We start from the raw sequence: 20852 nt of genomic DNA, 5'->3' as shown, positions 1-20852 counted from the left end.
GAACAAGTGGAAGGTGAGAAAGTATGGCAATTTCCATTTTAGGTGAATTATGTCTTTAATATCGAGAACTTTTTGAAAGATTTTCATGCAGTATGTTATTTCCAACATCATTTCTTCTGGTAAAAACACAATAAATCTAGCTGGCTTTTTGAAGCATGCAGGCCATAGGTGTGTTTTTAGGCCAGAATAATAAACCGCCATGGCCTTGTCTCGGCTGGCAGTCAAGGGTGTTTGCATCCGCTGTTTTGACAGGACATCAACTCCCTTAGTTTCTGCTGGAGACATTTTCAAACAAACACACACAGATCACGCAAACTGCTGGAAAAGACCAGTTCAATACTGGGTTCAGACTACACAATATTTTGCCAAGATCCATGCAACGGGCTCCAGGATGCAGGAATCCATCATTGTATCTTGCATATTGCATTTATGACAACCAACACTGCGTATAGGACCCTTCAAAACAGAAAAACTAGCATGTTTCATTATATTTCAGTCCACAGTAATGGGTTCAATCACATTTGTACACAGCTTTCAAACACGGTGAAAGGAAAGAGAGACTATTGCATTGGTGCTGCTTGCTGGCATTATACGATGGTGGAAAAGTTCATGTTCATTTCTGAAGACAAGACAGGCAGTTCAAATCACAGTGCTTTGGTAATCATTGGTTGCTCAAGCTCGTTTATAAAAGTCAGTCATTAGTTTTGCCTTCACTGACTGTTAAAGGGATGGTTCACCAAAAGATTCTGTCTTCATTTACTCATCCTTGACCTGTTGCAAATGAGTTTGAATTCCCTATTAAACACAAAAAAAAAGACTTTTGAAGAATATATGAAATTGGTAAGCATTGACTTCCAAGGTATTTGTTTTTCCTGCTATGGATGTCACGTCATGATTTTGTCAATGTGCAATGTGAATATAAGCTCAATAAAGCAGGTTTGGCGGAATAGCGCTATTTACTAATGTTTTGTTGTTAAGCTAAATGTAAATCTACATTATCGATGTCGTAAAAGGTCCCTTATAAAACTGAAAATAATCACATCAATCTTTAGCTGGGAGATTTTAGTGGCTGATCAACACGTCTTTGCATATAAGGACACAACACAATCTAACACAAGCTTAGCCTGACTATAATAGTTTTAAAACAGAACATCACCTGTCTAACAGTGATACTTCAGCCATGGTGTCGTCCTTCCTCCAGCGTGCAAAAGTAACTGGAATATTGATTAAGGATTTTTAAAAGTTTCAATTCAGCATTTGATTTCTCCCGATCTGTGATTGTCTTGTGAACACGTATGTTGACATGCAGGCGGGTACGCATCAATGGCGGATCTGCGTGAACAGATGCGCAGAAGTCAAAATCTACATTTGTCGGCCTGACAATATTTAAAGGGATGAACATTTTTTTGTTTTATGCCTTTACCCAGAATATAAAAATACATATAAACACATAAGATCATTTACTCTCTGTGAAGAGACTTTCAACCAGCAAAACAAAAAGTGTTTCTGAAGACAATCACCAACTGCACCTTTAAACCAATTAGAGTCTTATCTCCCATTCCCTTTAAGAGTCAGCTGCGTCGCACCATTTGCTATTTACATGGCAGACTTTGTAAGTGGAAAAACTGAAGACTTCACTGGCGAGAAAACAGTTAAAAAGAGCATCTGCAGCGCGAGAATAAAGAATGAGCCTCCTCCATCCAGCCTCTTTGCTTTCACTACTTTAATTTTACTATTGACTTTAGTAGGGTAAGGAAACAGTGGAAACTTGCTCCACTGAAGAAATTCAATAGCCTTAATATTTGATTTCGTTTAAGCAGAAATGTTTGTTTTAAAACTATTTCTAAATTCAGTTCTAATTTCCAGCAAATGAATACATTTTTCACATGTAAAGATATTTGTGTATTGCTGTACATCCTGTGTGTATTAAGCAATGTGTAAGAGTTAGACCTGCATCGGCGCATAACTAACTCTGAACTTTAGATCAGCTTTTAGTTGGTCAATGGCGCGGCCTATTTCAGTTCCTCAAAATAGCAAGGCGTCAACAATGCGCCTTAATACACCTCCTTTTCAGACCAGCACATCCATGAGTCTACAAAGTGGCACAAATGGATTTGGTATTTAAACAACGTGGCGCAAAACATGAAACTTACTGTGGTGCTGGTCTGAAAATAGCAACAAATTGCGCCAAACACATCTTGTGCCTCTATTGCGCCAAGTGTATGACACGGCCCTATATCTTATTGCAAAAAAATCATAATTATATTAGCTAAAAAAAAAAAAAGTAAAAAAGAGGAGAAATAACTCAGCCTGTGACTTGGCGGTCAGCAGGAGATAGTAATGTTTTACCCACCAGGAAGGCATTCCCATAACGGTGTGACATCTTATAAAAACTATCAATGGAGTATATGCACAGACTTTTAATTTTAGTCAGGCAGCCAAAAGGTGGCTTCCATTTTAAAATAGCCAAGTTTAAGATCTAATTTCTTTAAAAATCAGTGATCTACACTCCCTGATAGATTTGCGATATAAAGCGAGTCTCAGACTGGACAAGAAGCACTGCGTTAAGTTCCATTTCCCTCCGTCATGTTTAAAATATGACAATTTATTTTACCCCAGTTTTCACTAGAGTTTCTGCGCTAACCTGCGGCTAAAGACGGCACCTGCGTTTAAACTGTCTTTCATCTCTTTTTATGCTTTAACAACTAAATGGATGCTTAAGTCTGTTTAACTGATTATATTTGAATTAATTTACAACATTGAAGCTGTAAAAGGAACCGTATGAAATTGAAAATAGTCACATACTGTAAACACTTTCACCGGATGTTCATCATTGGCTGAAAAACACTAGATGTGCATATAGCCCATTGAAAATAGTCAACACTGACAGAAGCTGATGGTAAATGAAGAAAACAAAGCCATTATAAGCACACACAGACACAAACCTAACAACGATTAATCAAAATTAATCTGTCAGAGGCATACACTAACGGACCATTGCAAATCTTCAATTGGATCTTTCAAAAGCTGAATGCAAACGTTGACAGATTCTATTAGCGCTTAAAACAGCCGAGTGTTTATCATTCAGCCCCACGTGGTGACTTCCTCCGGTGATTGACAGGATGGATTAACTCTGCCTGGGTGCACTAATCAGCAGCGCTGCGAAACGGCAGAGTTTGGCTGCTCATGCCTGACAGTGATAATGTTGGCCCAAGAATGTTAATACCACCCATTGTGATGGTAAATATGAGATGAGAACAATTCAGACGTGGTCATTCACCCTCGGCCTGGCCCTTTGGCTTGAGGGACTAAACACCAATGCCTGAGCCAAGCCGACTTTATCCACATTCTCACACACACATACACCAGTAGAATGTTTTTGCCTTTTCTCCCAAGGACCAAATACTCTACTCGCAATTGATTCAAATATGCTTTTATTATAAGCCAAGTCAGTCATTCATGTCAACGTGTGCATATAAACAATCGAATAGTAAACGCTCTATCAATGCTCCTCTAGTCAGTTTGCGGTTTTGAGTGCGTAGAGCAACAATGTTCAATGAACCAGATGCTGAAACACACTGCTGGTTTCCCGTCTGATGCCTCCTGGATTTGAAAGAGATGAAAAAAGGACATCTAATTTCAACAGGGCTAGTAAAAAACACCAATTTCCAGCTGCTGCCATCTCAAGGCATCAGGGATGGAGGTATTTACAGGGTCTTCGAGTGTCCAGTATGGAAACACACAGCCGAATAATCCCATCATCCCTCTGTTGCACTCTCAGGATGGACTGAAGGTTAATGCAAATCTTTTCTTTCCAAAAAACCTCCTAAAGTACTTAAATAAATGAACAGTGGCATGAGTTCTGAGTGTGCAGAAAATTAATCACACACACAGCTATCTTTATGGGGACTTCCAAAAGACGTAATGATTTTTATACTGTAGATTAGAGCTGCATGATTCTGGCTAAAATGAGAATCGTGATTTTTTTGCTTAAAATAAAGATCCTGATTTTCTCACGATTCTGCAGATATAAAATAAAGGTTAATATGAGTGGGCTATTATTATTGTTATTCTCAAACATGTGGTAAAACAGCAATAGGCTTTGTGTCGCTGTACTGTTGGTTAAAATGCTCAGTTTTGTATAGACTTGAACTGACATTAGATTTGTCCTGGTGATTAATGCTGATCATTCTGATGTTAAATTATTGTGTTAGAGACATATGCTTACAATTTGTAATTTCCTGCTTAAAATCTGTCACTGACTTGATTTTCGTGAATACAGAAGACAGGGTGGGGATTTTTGCATTTCGGCAGGTTTTGGATACTTTTTGGGCTGGAATCAGTCAGCCACATCTGACAACACTGTGTGCGCTTTCAGTTTAATTTTCACTGCTTAGAGCGGTTCTCTTCCCCGCGGCTACCAAAACGATCACTCTGTGCCACAAACTGAATGTTATTTACAACTTTATTACCTGTTATTCACAGCTTATGCAGGTTCTGTTCACTAAAGTAGACTTCATTCAGAGGCATACGCGCGCCCGCTTTCTCTGTGGTAACAGCTGACGGTCAGTTCACTTTATGTGTGATTTTGCTGTAGCAAATACATAACATGAAGACAGAAATTACATTTTTGAGGTGAATTATATCTTATAAATGCAGCAAGTGACTTTCAACACCATTTGGAGTTGTCCACGTTGCTGACAAAAAGTATGTAAAACAATGTGAAGATTTGTGCGGCCACTATTGCTTCTATCCTGAACTTGAATATATGATTGACAGAATCGTAGAAAGGCTGGATTAAGATCGTCTAGGGTGTCGAGTTGAGATCATGATCTTTTTAAGATTAATTGTGCAGGTCTACTGTAGATACTGTATAATTGATCTCCCTACACAAAAGGTTTTCAACAGTTGGCCTGCGGGCCACATCCGGCCCATTGCCCTTTAAAATGTTGCCCGCAGCTGCGCAGACTGATCAGCTCTCGTGTAATAGTAAAGCCTGAGTGATGCACCAAGCTTGTAACGATACATGCATTCATCCCGAACCGTCACGGTACGATGGTCACAGTTTGGTTTACTCTCCATAGACGTAGTGTATTTTTTCTACAGGAAAAATGCTTATACGGCCCTACATCTAAACCCAACACTCACAGGAAACTCACAGTGGTAACAATCGAATGTGAAAAGACTCAATTTAAGAATAATTTTCTAAGTGTTTTTAATTACAAGGACAGAAGGCATGTCCTCATAAACCACCTTAATAGATTAGGTCATTCCTATGTCATTATACAAATTTCTGTCCTTGTAAACAACCAAAACCAACACACATAGCTATCTTTATGGAAACTCCTATAGACATAATAACGTACTTTGTATCCCCTTACCCCAAACCTACCCCTAAAGGTTCCTGAACGGCCACAGCCCTGCAGTTTAATTTCAACCCTGCTTCAACACACTTCCCTGTAGGTTTCAAACAAGCCTGAAGGACTCAATTACTTTGATCAGGAGTGTATAGTGTAGGGTTAAAGCTAAACTGTGCAGAGCTGTGGTCCTCCAGGAACTAAGTATGCCCTAAACTAAACTCTCACAGAAAACAATCTGAATTTTTGTATTTTAAAAATACTTATTTTGTATGCTTTCCACACGTTTACCTATGAAGTGACCCTGTAGTGACATGTAGTTTACAAGGACTCTCCAAGACGTATAGTACTTTATACTTTAAAAACCACCCAACCCCACCCACACCCTCTAAACCCAATCTTTACAGAAACACGTGGCAAAATTAGAAAGACCTGCTAAATATGATTTTCGAAGTGTTTTGAATTACGACACAAGGAATGTCCTCATAAAGCATCATAAAATATCACAACTATGTCATAACTATGTTATTGTACAAATTTTTGATCCTGTAAACCACTAAAACCAGTACAAACACACACACACACACACACACACACACACACACACACACACACACACACACACACACACACACACACACACACACACAAAGTGTTCCCAGTAAGCAGTGTGTACAAGAGCAGCAGTAGCCTGTCGTTTTATCTGCTGATAAGGAGAACAAGTCTCCAAAGGTGAAATCTTGCACATCAAAGAGAGCGGAAGAAGATGAATGGCCTGTCTAACACAGATACCAGGTGCAGCTGAATAAAACAGAGCTGTCTGCTGCACTCAACGGAAGAATGGAGAGGAATGTGCCCGAGCACACCTTCACTGCCGTTACATCACGGCTCTGACATCTCAAGCTCTTTTATGCATGCTTGTAGCGCTCGTTTTATCCGTTCAGACGTTCTTCAGTGTGTTATCTAAATTCTGCATGCCTGTGGAAGCCGGATATGATGCACGTCTGATCAGAGGAGCATGCATGACATGACTGAATGTGTGTTTTTAACAGGTGTGTGAGACGAGGGGAGCTTTGTAATGGCAGGTGAGGTGATAGCTGGGTAATCGGCAGGCTCTTGATGTCAAGCGCAGTATCTTGAGTGGAACATGGCGTGATAAAACTCTGAAGTATTGCGAGAGATCAAAGACATACTCTTCACTTTCTTTATATGAGAGGGCTTTAGCAGCTCGTAACAAATATTGAGAGTAGCTGCTCAAAAAAAGCTGACTAGTCAATGGGCCAGTGTTTAGATTTTGTAAATTAAATACCACCATTAGCTACGTTTCCATCCAAAGATACAATTAAATTTATGCGTAAAACTGGAATATCGCATAAAAGACGTCCGAATAAAGCAGTGTTTCCATCCAACGAATCAAAGAGAACAAAATCGTTCCCGAGTAACTGGCGCCAAATATAAGAAAAGCTGAGTGAGTGTTTTGTGTTAAATAAATTACTTGCGCCTTGTAAGTCAAATGCCAACATGCAATGAATGCGTGGTGTGTTTTGAAGGCGTACCTCATACCTTGGAGCTCAGACTCTCTTGACAATTCTGAAGGTCATTAATAATGTAATAACACTAATGCTGAGATGCAGTGCTTAATTTGTGAATTGCTAGGTCCCGGAACAGATCGGAGTAACGGATCCGGCATGTTACCCGAGAATGGAGAGGTGTCGCGCACGAAAGAGGAGAGGGAAGTGGTGGTGGGTTGGTGCGGTGGATGGCGGAGAGGTGTCGCACAGACGAAAGACAGTGGGGCGGGGACAGCACGGGTGAAAGTGAGGAGGGTTGGGGGGTTGCGAAAGAAACTGAAAGTGAATAGCGGACAGGGGAGGAGGGCAGTTGAGGAGGAGTAAAATGAGGTGCCGGATCAGATTTCAGAGGTGCTGAATTCGATGTGTTTCGACACAAATTACGCCCTGCTGAAATGGTCACGGTGTTTTAGAATGACCAAATCAACATTTCAGATGTTTTATAATGTGCTCAGCCTGCTGGTTTGTCCAATCACACATATTTTTATCATCACATGATCTCTTAAATTAAAATCACATGACCTTTTTTATGTACATGCTGGAATTTGTTCAGTAAAAGTTTTCCATCTTAGTTTATGCGCATCTTTTTTGTCGAATAAAACATTTGTCCTATGTGCATATGGTTTAAGCTCATTTTCAAAATATAACTTATCTCTAATACAACAACAAACTCTGTACCGCATCGAATTTCATTCCCTCGCTGTAAATACTCGGGCTCTCGTTTTTTTTCTGCAACCTCGCTGCGCGCGCATCCTGAATGTTTACAAACCGGTAATTCGTCAGTAGAAACCTGTGGCACATTAAGAATGTGAAAAGACCCTGTTAAGTATGATTTTGAAGTGTTTTGAATTACAAAGGTACAAGGCATGCCTTCGTAATTCACTGTAATATAGTAAAACTATGTCATATCACAAATTCCTGTCCCTGTAAACCAACAAAACCAGTACAAACTAAAAAAGTGAAGAGGGTTGGGGAGTCGCGGAAGAAAGTGAAAATGAACAGCGGACGGGGGAGGAGGGTGGTTGAGGAGGGGGATCTGTAAAATGAGGTGCCCTATCAGATTTCAGAGGTACAGGATCTGGATCCGGTGTGTACTGGCACAAAATAAGCCCTGCTGAAATGGTTACGGTGTTTTAGAATAACCAAAACAACATTGTAGATGCTCAGCCTGCTGGTTTGTCCAATCACACATATTTTTATCATCACATGAAATCAAAATCACATGACCTTTTTAATGTACATACTGGAATTTGTTCAGTAAAAGTGTTTCCATCTTAGTTTATGCGCATCTTTTCTTATTGAATAAAACATTTATCCTACTCAGTTATGGGCGTTCGGTTTTTATGCGCATTTTCGAAATTTATAAGCATCTTGATGATCAAAATGCGCATAAAAATAGGTGAATGGAGACATAGCTACTGATACCATGACTTAAATATGTAGATGCAATAGTACAGTATTATAATACTTACATTTATAGCCAGAAGATAAACTCAGAGTTTTTACTCCTTGATTTTAGGGAAATTTCAAAACTCATAAACTCCAATTCTCCAATTCAGTGAGTAAATAAAAGCTATTCAATGTTGTCACACAACTGTGTTTAAAAACTGTGCATTATAGGTCCCCTTTAACATTACATGAGAACCTAATAAAGCAATAAAAAGGCAATTCACAACTCATTTAAACATCTAAATTCATTTCTTTTTAAAATGTGGGGTTAGCTATTCTATATCAATAAGACACTATATTTCCATGCCTCTCAAACACACTTCAAAAGAATACTTAGGAACATGTTCAAATAATAATGCATTGTCGTATGCTTGTCAACGGGACTAATTAGCCTAGTCTTTTAACTCTTTTCATCAGATTTACAGGTCTTTGTGTCCAGTCCTTCAGGCGCTGGAGGCCCAGAGTTCATCTGTGTTCAGGTGTGCTTTCTCTTTCTTCTCTCAGTTGTGCTCTGATGTAGTGCCGTCACTGTGGTTCCCATCGGCATTTTGTTACGCTGAGCCTCTGGGGTCTGATAGACTCGACTACACTACATGTAGGGCTGATAAAAGAGCCCACTTGACTGGCTATTGAGGACGGCAGTGCTGGACACACGTGAGAAGAACAGGTTACTGTTACACGAGGCCAGAAATTTGCATTCAAATGAGTGCAATTATATGAAATAAATAAATAAATACAACAGATATAAACACATACAGCCCCTTACTGTCTCTGATATGCTAGTAATTACAGAAAAACTACACACAGCATACATTTAGTCCTTATTTGAGTTTCAAAAACAACACACAGCACATAGCCCACAGTCAAAGCAAACCTCTCGTCTGTGTCTGTAATCTTCAGCAGCACATGTAACCGTCAGAACCGGTTAGGACTGTCATTCCAAGCTCATAATAGTCCAATAGGCAATAATAAACATGGCAGTTTGTTCATGATTTAGTTTGCTGAAACAATTTGCTCCTGTGCATTGTCGGGTTTCTCCTTTGTTTTTTAGCGCTTTACTCTCGTTTGTCCTTTTCTTTTCTGAAAGGATCAGATGTCGGAAGCTTTCAATAATCATGTGCATGTTATTTACATTAGCTCAAGAAGTTCCTTATTTCTAATATAGACATGATCAAGAGCTCCCTGGAGAAAGTAAAACTGCTTGCGCTTTAGACTGCCTCGTAAACCAACAACAGGACACAGCAGATTTTGTTTTTCTTGGCTTAGTGGCTGTACAGCAAGACAACAAGGTTTGTTAGAGCTCGGGTCAACCATGGCTCGTTATTATATGCATATAGTATTACAATGTAATGTCTCAGCTGTGTATTTAAAACTTGCCATTTCCTTTGTTTTATTCTGGCTAGCTCTAGAGCAGGGGTCACCAATCCTGGTCCTGGAGGGCCGGTGTCCCTGCAGGGTTTAGCTCCAGCTTGCCTCAACACACCTGCCTGGATGTTTCAAGTATACCTAGTAAGACCTTGATTAGCTTGTTTAGGTGTGTTTGATTAGGGTTGGAGCTAAAATCTGCAGGACACCGGCCCTCCAGGAACAAGTTTGGTGACCACTGCTCTAGAGCGAGTGACGTAACTCTGTAAACCAATAGCGTTCAGCTGCGCGTCTAGCTTCGCCTTTTGGTACCCTTTAGGCCTGTTGGTACCCTTTGCAAAGGGTGACAGTGGCGAGGTGGCGTGGCCGATAGCCATGGGAACGGAATGAGGCCGCCACGTAAGTGGATACACCTGTGACGCGCACTGGCCTCGAATCCTATGGAAGGAGCTCTGGACTATAAGAGGAGAAACGATGGCAGAGGAAGTGGAGAGAGGACCAGGCCCGGACATATTGTTTTACTTTTGCTTTTCAGTCCGTTTGTTTTCGTCTCCTCACGGAGACTGCCGTCTCTGTTATTAATAAATATTTTAAAATTCGTCGGTTCTCCGCCTCCTTCTTCCAGGCGGCCAAAGAGCCGTAAACTTCATTACAGTGACCAAAAAGTGGTATGGTACGGCTCGCTTTTTGGTACCCTTTGACAGTGGAAACAGCTTTAAAAGCATACCGAAACGAACTGTACCACTCAGTGGAAATGGGCCTTAACATACCCAATACCCCCTCTGACTTGAAATAAACCAATATCCTGAGTTATTCAGTTGCTAGAACAGTACTCAGACTCATCCGCTGTGGAAAAAACCTGATGATGACGATGAGTGCGAGTCGACTGTCTGTTCCCTTGCAGCACACTCTCTCATTGAGTTTGTGATTCAACCTTTACTTTAAAAGTAACTCAAATAATATTACTTATTTTTAAAAGTAATGCGTTACTTGTTACTTATTACGCAATGTGCGTTACTTATAACTTATATATTTATAACTTATATACTTATATATTGCCGCCAACATTGGTTAGATACTCATATCGATATATGCCTCATAGAAACATTTCTAAAGTAACAATAACAAACTAACAAAAAAAAAAAAACGTAAATCATAAAAAACATAGTAATTTCTGTGTTATTATAGATGATAAATATCGTATCTCCCTAGTGTGAACAAACTGTGAAAAAAAAATGAACGTGATTCACCTCTGAAAGAAACTAGTATAATCACAGGACTGACTGGATGTTTTCAGGCTGCTCTTCATCACAGGTGACACAAATAGGGTCTATTAGGCCCCATTAGGAGATTATGAGGTGAGAAAAGAGCGAGGCCTGTGCAGCCCGAGGCCTGGCAGAGGTGTAGGGTTTCCACACACAAACTCTTCATGCTCAGATTATGGCACTGATAGTGTGAAGCCCCAGGCCTGAGAGAGGGTGGTCTGAGCGTGTTTTATATCACCTGAAACATACACAGCCCCAGGGGTGAGGATGGGCTGAGGGTGCCTCATATTAACTTGGCAAAGTCACAAATCTCTGATTTAAATGAATATATATATATTTTTAGGATGCTTTACAATATTATATTTATGCATATACATGTTTATTTAGTACTGAAGCCAAATCTGGAGCTTATCAAACTAAATAAATTACGATAATTGCAAAAATTGGAAGTCCAAATTTGTATGTTAGGGAAAATAATAATAAAAAAAAATGTAAAAAGAGCAAAACAGAAGAGAGAAATAAAACATTTTGTATTTAGCATGAATTTAAATGTATTATATTTCTATTTTTAAAGGTGTTTGGTGGCTAAAATAGTACTTTTAATAAAAATACTTGTTGAATAAATGTATTATGTTCAAATGCACCAAAATATATGACTACAGGTGTAAATCCTGAGGCGGATGAAGGTGACGTCACCCTCCCATCTGAAGGTTGCCCTCGCCCTCGCATAGTAGTCATACTAGCAATCATATTTCCATCTGTTTCAAGCTACGAATATTTGAAATTACACATCAACAGAAAAAAAAAAAGATTTGATCACAATTTGAGCACTTGCAATCAATATACTTCATCCGCAGCTGTTTTTCAGTCATTTATAAGTCTCGTTGTCCATGTCAGAGCTACAATTTACGATGTTTTTGTCAGTCTTTTGGAGATTTAGTCATTGGTAACGATGTTATAGCAGGTTGGTGTCTGCTTTTATATTCGGTGTCGGATTAATATTTGCTGGTAGGGAAAAACTTTTTGTTTACTTCTGCTATTTATACTTTAATTTGCATTTCAATTTATTTATTTATTTCACTTAACTGCAAATTAGAATAGAAACGGTATAAAGAGCACACAAACATATGTACAGACAGTGATAGGTGAACATTGTTATCGGTAAATGATGCTAATATTTGGCTCAAATCCATCAGTTTCCCCTTTCTGGCTGTTCTTTCTATGAATGAATGATGTAGAAGCACCGTCCATGTGTGTTTCCTTGTCAGTTAGTAATGCTATATTTTAGTGCACAACAATTAATCTATCAGGCTTTTTGGCAAAAAAAAAAAAAAAAAAAAGAGAAAGCACAGTTTAATTAGTTATTATTAGATTTTTTAAATTTTCACCTCTCCTGCTGTTGAATGTTTAGCGTATGAGGCGTCTAGGCTAACCTAGCTTCAATTTTGCTTCAGTTATTTTCTAATCGGTTGCCTATCATGTCATGAATATACCCCTGTAATGCATACTGCAGTCCTTTTTTGTCTGGTTTTCTTGGATATCTCAACTGTTTGCCAAAAATGACTAATTATATACCTGGCAATGTCTGACACCGACACATACACATTGTAATGACGTTGCAGGCACGAAAGCTTGACAGGTGTGGAAACAGTAACTAAGGAGGGCGGTGTTTAGCGAAGGGTCAATTGGGTAGACTAAATTGTCTGCAGTGTATGAGTGTGAATGAGTGTGTATGGATGTTTCAATGAGATGGGTTGCAGCTGGAAGGGCATCCGCTGTGTAAAACATGTCCTGGATAAGTTGGCGGTTCATTCCGCTGTGGCGACCCCGGATTAATAAAGGGACAAAGCCGAAAAGTAAATGAACAAATGAATGAACTTTCTTTAAAAACAAATAAAAGAAAAAACTTTTCTCAACCAAACGCTTGAAGTATGAGGTTTCAAAAGGAGCCACATAAAACATATGCCAGAGTAATTAGCGATTCATTCCACTGTGGCAACCACTGATAAATTAGGGAATGAGCCGAAAAAGTTAGAGTTTCTTTAAGGAGAAGGATTTTGAACATTCTGCTGTGGTTTGTAAAGCATGTCTTACCTCTCCTGACATATCTGGAGCCAAAGGAATCAGCGGCCACAGAGACGAATAGATGCCAAAGAAGACGACCCACAATCCAATGCTGCCCCAGATGGCAATATGGCTGAACTGTACAACAGAAGAAAACGCACAGCCCTCATTTAGCCGATAAACACAGTCAAACAGCACAAAAACCTCATCTGAGGGTTGCATTACTATTGCAGACTAGGAACATGCATAACAACAACACTGAACGCTCATGAATTTTACATCAACACATGCTAAATCACAAGCGGGCACATATGGGAGCATGTCCCACCCATGTGTTTTGGTTTAATCACATGATCATCAAGCATCTGAGGCTTGAAATTTGCACATGTGAAACATTGGAAACACGTGAGAATGAAAACCACACAAATATCATGCGTGTGAAGTTTACTTGCAAAATGCAGAGCAGTTCAGTGAAAAAACAAACAAACAAAAAAAACTGCACACTTTTAACAATCATGTAATCATTTACAGTGGCATGCGTATATATTTATACAGCATACATGGCTCAAAGATATTATGTGGTTTTCAAACATCAAAAAAGTTATAGCACAACAGAGCATTATATTTAGTATTTTAAGTGCAAATTAGATTTAATTCTTTGAAGTCTTTTTTTATGAAAATATAATGTCTATCAGGAGTTTGCATGTTCTTCATGTGTTGGTGTGGGTTTTCTCCGGGTGCTCTGGTTTCCCCCACAGTCCAAAGACATGCGCTATAGGTGAAGTGGATAAACGTAATTGGCTGTTGTGTATGAGTGTGTGTGTACGTGAATGCTAGAGTGTATGGGTGTTTCCCAGTAATGGGTTGCTGCTTGAAGGGCATCCGCTGCGTAAAACATATGCTGGAATACACGGTGATTCATTCCACTGTGGCAAGTCATTTATTAAATAAAGAAAACACTCACGCAGCTTCTCCTGCCACAGCAAATCCTATTTTTACTGTTGATATTTGGCGCCAGTTAGTTAGGAAGTGACGATTTTGTTCTCTTTGACTCGTTGAATGGAAAACGCTGCTCCCTGGTACCACCTCGCACTCGATTGAGCACAATGGGAGATAGATCTTTTAGCTCAATGGCTTGTGATAGTCTTGACACTTTTAAATGTCATCTAAAGACCGATCTTTTTAAGCAGGCTTTCCTTGAACAATTTTTTATCATGTTTTTTTATCATGTTATTTTATATTTGCGATGTGCGTTTATACCTGTTTGGTCGATGGTTGTTTAGTAATGTTTATTATTTGTTTTGTTTGTTTAAGCATGGCTGTTGATGCTTATTGTAAGGCGACTTTGGGAGTCTAGAAATAAATATGTCATTAAAAGATGCCATTTATAAATAAAATTAATTATTATTATTATTAGTTTTAATAACTCATTTCTATGTAAATGATTTATTTTATCTTTGCCATGATGACAGTAAATAATATTTGACTAGATATTTTTCAAGACACTTCTATACAGCTTAAAGTGACATTTAAAGGCTTAACTAGGCAAGTCATTGTATAACGATGGTGTGTTCTATAGACCAGTGGTTCTCAAAGTGGGGGTCGGGACCCCCTGGGGGGGTCGCGGGACAATGACAAGGGGTCGCTTGGTAATATCCAAAACTCAAATAAATTTTATTAAACTATTAGAATTACCATATTTTCATTCATAACCGACAGAATATAGTTAATAGTTGCATTAAAGAAACAACAACATAAAAATAACAATCAGCCATCAGCCTTTAATTTTAAAAGCAAAATGTAATTAAATCCATAAATGACTTTAAAAAAACATTATATGGCTAATAGACTATTGCATTTTTGTGTTGTCAATAAGCTCATGTTTATATTTGCCTAAAGTTGTGTCTGCAACGTTTACATATTTACAGTACAACCACCTTGAAAAATGGGGGTCGCGAGCCACTGATATGATTATTTTTGGGGTTGTGGGCTGAAAAGTTTGGGAACCCCTGCTATAGACAATGGAAAAAATAAATATTGCTTAAAGGGATAATAATATTGACCTTAAAATGGTTAAAAAAATTACAGTTTTTCTCAGTCGCTTTGGTGCGTTTCTCACAACACCAGTGCATTTCTGAACAACAGTTAATGCATTTCTAAAAACAATTAGTACAAACTGCAAAATCTAGCTGATAACCTGCAAAAGCGCATCTCATGCTCAAAACGGATAGTTCATTCCTCAAAAGCAAGTATTGATGTCAATCAAAGTGTCAGTGTCATCAAAATGAAAAGTCCTGACAGCATTGTTTATGAACAAGATACTCAAATGGCTTTGTCATGTTTTCATTATGACAGTTTACTCTGGACATTTTTTCAATGCAAAACAGTCAGATTTTGGTGACACTTCCTGAAAATGCTCTAGACAGCACTGTATTTTATTTGCACAGCCATTTTAAAACTACAGCAAAGTTAGACATCACTGTATTTAGTGAGGTATCTAAGTACAAGACACTGAATATGTATGTTTCACATTTTTACTGCACATGCTCGTTACAATCCTAATTTATTCCCAGCATTGTGCAAAAAAATAAACACACCCTTATTTACAACAAACATAAACTCCCTTTGGGTTGAACTGTGCACAACTGTAAACAATATTGCAGAACATATTGGAACTGAGCCTACAACATACACAGGTCTGTAAATCATTCATCAAATTGTTCAATTTTAAAGACATTTTGAGCAAAATAAAGATTTAAATGTGTAAAAAAAAATTAGCTTGACACATTTTGACAACTAGTTTAACATTATTATATGTAATGAATCAAATAATGAAACAAGGACTATTAGTTTTATATGGAATGACTATTCAGCATTTACAAGTTTAGTTCATTTTGACGGACATGACATAAGCGAATGAGAATGTTCTAAACAGCAGAGAGTTGTATGAAAACAATTGATGCATGTCCGAAAGCATCTGCAATGTGTTAAAAAGAATGAGAAACTGCTACTAGGATGTGCACAAATTACTAATTGTTTGGAGAAATGCATTACCTGTTGTGCAAATGTAAATAGTGTAGTGAGAAATGCACCAAAGCGACTGAGAAAAACTGTAAAAGCATCTTTTATTCTAGCCAAAATAAAGCATTTAAGACTAAAAAAAAATTAAAAAAAATATTATAGAAAATACTGTAAAAAATTCCTTGCTCTGTTAAACATAATTTGGGAAATATTTAAAAAAAGAAATATGTACAGGAGCTATACACACAAATTAAAGTAACTGCACATCTGAATAAGTGCTTTGATTAGCGACATGAACATGACATCATCTCCAAACACTTTTCCATGAGATCAACAGCAGAAGAAAAGGCCGACAGAGAAGAGCGATGGGGTGGAGGAGCGTGTTCCTACTCATAAACGGACAATGAAGTCAAAGGAAATGGGAGGACACAGTGAAATGGGAGAGAAAGAGCTGCTGCACGCTCACCATAGTCCAGGACGACGTCTCCAATCCGGCCTTCAGACACACAGTGATCACCACGAACTGAGAAAGAAAGATGACACAGGCTCTTATCGGAGTTTGCATACACACATATAAACAGTGGAGATTATACAGAGCTCAGATCTAATGACAGACAGGAACGTCCAAACACATTCTGTTTGAAGTGGAGCTTGAAATACAGCAGATCAAGCTTGGGTTTTGTGTCAGTGCATAAAGAGTTGAAGTAAAAAAAAAGGAGTGAAAATCCTCAACGCAGCCAGAGTCGACACAGAAGGAACATTTCACAGCGGGACAACCGGGACAGAGTGTCAAGCGACGGGCAGAACACAGAGACGCTTTGTGGAGATCTGAGGGAACCGAATGCACTTACTGTATAAACCATGTTGCCTAACAGGAGATAGTCTGGTGTCTTTCCGTTTCCAAAGACCGTATCTGTGAGGAGAATCAACAAGAAGGCTTTTAGAGTGAGGGATTGCATGCTAACACACACACAGACGCACACACACAAGTCAGCAGGCCAACGATAGATAATACTCCATTAAGATGTTGAGCTCAAGAGGGCAGGACAGCTAACTTTCAAACAGATATAAGGAGCAGAATGAACATTTACATTAAGAGATGGTGATGTTGGTCATGAGTTACTAGAGTTACTGGGTTATTTGTAACTACACTAAAAGATATCTGTTCATTAACAATTTCCATATTTAGTGTTTCCCGCTTTTTTACGCTGTGATTTGCATTATGGGATGCTGAGTTCCGCTCTGTCGACTTTTGATGTTCAAAATTCAACTTTACAATTTAACAAAGTGAAGTTTATTTATAAACTAATGCCGAGTTCAGACTGCATGATTTTCAAAGTAGTCGTGTCACAGATGTTTTCACACTGCATGACTATCTGGGCTAGCGTTTCGTCGCTGCTTTGTTTACACTGCAAGATGGATCGGCGACAGGGGGTTTCACATTGCATGACTTTACTATAGGAACAACCGCCAACGCTTCCTCCAAACTACGCCTCACAGCCAAAATCACGTAGTATATCTTTTGTTATTAACTACATAATGAGAAAGAAGCCTTTAATGGGGTAGAAAATTTACATATTTGCTCACCTGGATTTAAAGGGAATTAGCCATTTCTCCTCAACTTAAGTTGATAATAAACTAATTTCTTTCTGTATGAAACGTCAAACAGACACGGTTGCTCCTGAGTCCTGTCAAACCTCCACTAGTTTTTCCTCTATTTCATGGGTCCAATTAAACCGAAAATGAGCGCTTTTAACTTCTCCCCCTGCCTCCCGCTGGTCTGCAGCAGGTATACACACACGCACACACAAGTGAATGCTGCTCTCTCATTGGCTGTAGGCGATCGCTGATGTTATTTTCAGTCAAAACTCAATTCACACGGCATGATTTGAATCTCCGACAGCTCCAGACATTTAGCACGCCAAATATCTCAAAGGCATCAGCGAGTCATCGGCGAATCTCTCAGATCGGGTCTTTGATAGTTCATACTGTGTGATTGTCAGTCATGTACATAAGCACCGATTTGCCTGTGATTTCAGGCATTTGTCGGCGATTTCTCAAAACCTGTCGGCGAGCCAAAATTGGGGCTAAAATCACGCAGTCTGAACTAGGCATAACTTGGAGAGGATCATGTGCTTATGATTGCTTGCTGCTGGTCTCGCATTATTCAATTCAAAACCTCTAGAACTGAGTTTCTCAGCATTTTGCAAGTGAACATTAAAAAGCGAAATACTTAAAAAAAAATTATTTAAAAATTATGTTGTAATGCGGCACGGTGGTTCAGTGATTAGCACTGTCGCCTCACAGCAAGAAGGTCCCTGGTTCGAGTCCAGTGGGCATTTTTGTGTGGAGTTTGCACGTTCTCCCCTTGTTGGCATGAGTTTCCTCCAGTTTCCCTCACATACCAAAAACATTCGGTATAAGTAAATTGAGTAAATAAAATTGGCTGTAGTGTATAAATGTGTGTGCAAATGTGAGAGTGTATGGGTGTTTCCCAGTTCTCAGTTGTGGCTGGAAGGGCGTCCACTGCGTAAAACATATGCCAGAATAGTTGGTGGTTCATTCCACAGTGGGACAAATGTCTGATATTCTCCAGTATTTCAGATGAACTAGTGTGCTTTATTTCAGCAGTATTAGTCATTCTTCAATTGCGAGCGAGGATGATCCAAAAGCATACGTGCTTTGGCACAGTGCAACACAAAGGACACCACATGTGCATCAGGAAGGTGTGTGCGTGTGTGTGTGGTGCTGACAAGCTGTCAGTCAGAGAGTCTCCAGTGCTTTGTTTAAAGAGCAGGTCTGAATCTGACTGTGTGGTCCTGAAGTCAGCCAGATATTTGTGCTGACATACACACACATGCACACACACACAATCTGTTCACGCGATTCACACTCATTTGTACATGCTTAAACTTATTTAGACATGTAATGACCACAGTTCTAAAAGTACGCCTCAAAGTTCTCCAAAGAATTATACTGTACCATTATTTACTACTAAGCTTCATTAAAGCTGTCCATATGACTTGTTTATACATCTCCTCTGAAGCCACGCGACAGATTAAAGGAGCTCAATGTTTGTTCACACTTGTTTTGGTTTCATTAAAGTGAGCTCCGGTGCGATCTAACCAAAGCAAATAAAGAACACGACTTCACAAGATGAGACCACTTTTCTTAGCATGAACTGTTTTACCGCCAGCCGGTGTTAATGCTCATTTTGAAGTAAGGCATGGGAAACGAGCAAAGGATGCAGGATTTTGAATAAATATCCCTTAATTAAAAGTTTTTACAGCTGCTTGAGGTAGTTAAAAAGGGTTAATGACAATAATAGGAGATGGATATGCATTTGCTAGTTAAACTCTGACGTATAGTGACCGTTACACCCATTTGATCGGTTGTCTTCACTATGCTTGCCTTTGTTTACTGTTGGTTGCCAGGGGGACCAATACTACAGTTAGCCACTCTATTAACTTGATGAAATTGCATCTAATTCACATTTGGAATTTTGAGAAAACCTGCTATAGTAGTTATGTTGCCAATTACGGTACAATAAAGTTTCGTAAACTGGTAACACTTTATTTTGATAGTCCATTTGAATATTAGTAGACTTTCCACTTAATATCTGTTGATACCGCTGCTGAACACACATTTAACTGACTATAAGAAACTTTGCAAGTACATGCCAACTTACACTAACCCCAACCCTAACCTAACATTCTACTTATCATCTAATGAGAATTAGTTGGCATGTACTGTAGATGCAATGTAACTTAGGCCCCGTTTACACTAATGCGTTTAAACGCATAAGTTTTGCTAGGGTTACGCCATCCGTCCACACTACGCCGGAGTTTTCGAGCACCGAAAACGAAGCGTTTTGGAAACGCTGGAGAGGCCGTTTTCATTTTAAACTTGTGCTGCTCCGTCTCAGTGTGGATGAGGGAAAACGGAGACATCTGAAAACGGAGGCGGGGCTGCCGAGATTCGCTACCTGATTGGGGCTTTTGTATCATTGCGTATCCTTCCCTTATTCGTCAAGCCCCTATCACATGACTATAACACATGGCTTTAACGCTACCGGAAGACAACAGACCAGCCTTCACTGTAAACAACAACATGGACACAGCAATAGGAGCGTTGTTTGCACTATTGTCTGTTTTAGGTGCCATTGTGTAGATAAACTCTGCCTTTTTTTACTACAGCAGCTGCATATATTCGCTAGAACGCGCATGCCTAGAGTGCGCGAATGGTCACGTGATATACATTTTTTGGTGGCGTAGTGTGGACGGAGATATGTTCAGAAACGCTAGGTGAAACGCTAGTGTGGACGCGGATCGTTTTTGATCTAAAACACCGTTTTCAAACTAAAACGCACTAGTGTAAACGGGGCCTTAAAGTCAACAAACGGCCCATCAAAACAGAGTGTGACCCAAAAACTGTGTGTGACAGAGGAATAGTTAGTGCCTCTTGTACTTTTACACTTAGATTTTATAAGCTTTAGCAAGCTCTCAACTGAAAAAAACAAAAAAAAAAAACAAAACACGTTTACAATGTTGCCAAATAATAAGAAAAAAAATTCTAAGAGCAATTTTACGTAATGAGATTGTAATGAGAATGTAATTTTCTGAAAATACATGATATAATAGTCCACATTTAGTTTATTTTTGTATTATTATAATTAGTATTATTGTCAAATTCATTCATTTATTCATTAATTTTCTTTTCAGCTTAGTTACTTTATTAATTTCCGCCACAGCGGAATGAAC

General features: G+C 39.0%; 1 protein-coding gene across 7 annotated transcripts in view; it reads right to left on the bottom strand.

Moving 5' to 3' along the window:
* The window catches only part of atp8a1 (ATPase phospholipid transporting 8A1), a 332848-nt gene that overhangs the window by 26053 nt on the left and 285943 nt on the right, over positions 1–20852 (bottom strand). For all 7 annotated transcript variants that reach the window (XM_073922212.1, XM_073922214.1, XM_073922215.1 and 4 more), the window contains 3 exons: positions 16944–17005; positions 16559–16615; positions 13102–13209 (listed from right to left, as the gene is read on the bottom strand). In XM_073922212.1, the coding sequence (XP_073778313.1) occupies positions 13102–13209; positions 16559–16615; positions 16944–17005 (227 nt within the window). The remainder of the gene's footprint in view (positions 1–13101; positions 13210–16558; positions 16616–16943; positions 17006–20852) is intronic.

Source organism: Danio rerio, chromosome 14 (genome assembly GCF_049306965.1).
Source record: "Danio rerio strain Tuebingen ecotype United States chromosome 14, GRCz12tu, whole genome shotgun sequence".
In the NCBI taxonomy this organism is placed as follows: domain Eukaryota; kingdom Metazoa; phylum Chordata; class Actinopteri; order Cypriniformes; family Danionidae; genus Danio; species Danio rerio.
The sequence above is the reverse complement of the archived record's forward strand: the minus strand, read 5'-3'. Positions and strand labels throughout refer to the sequence as shown.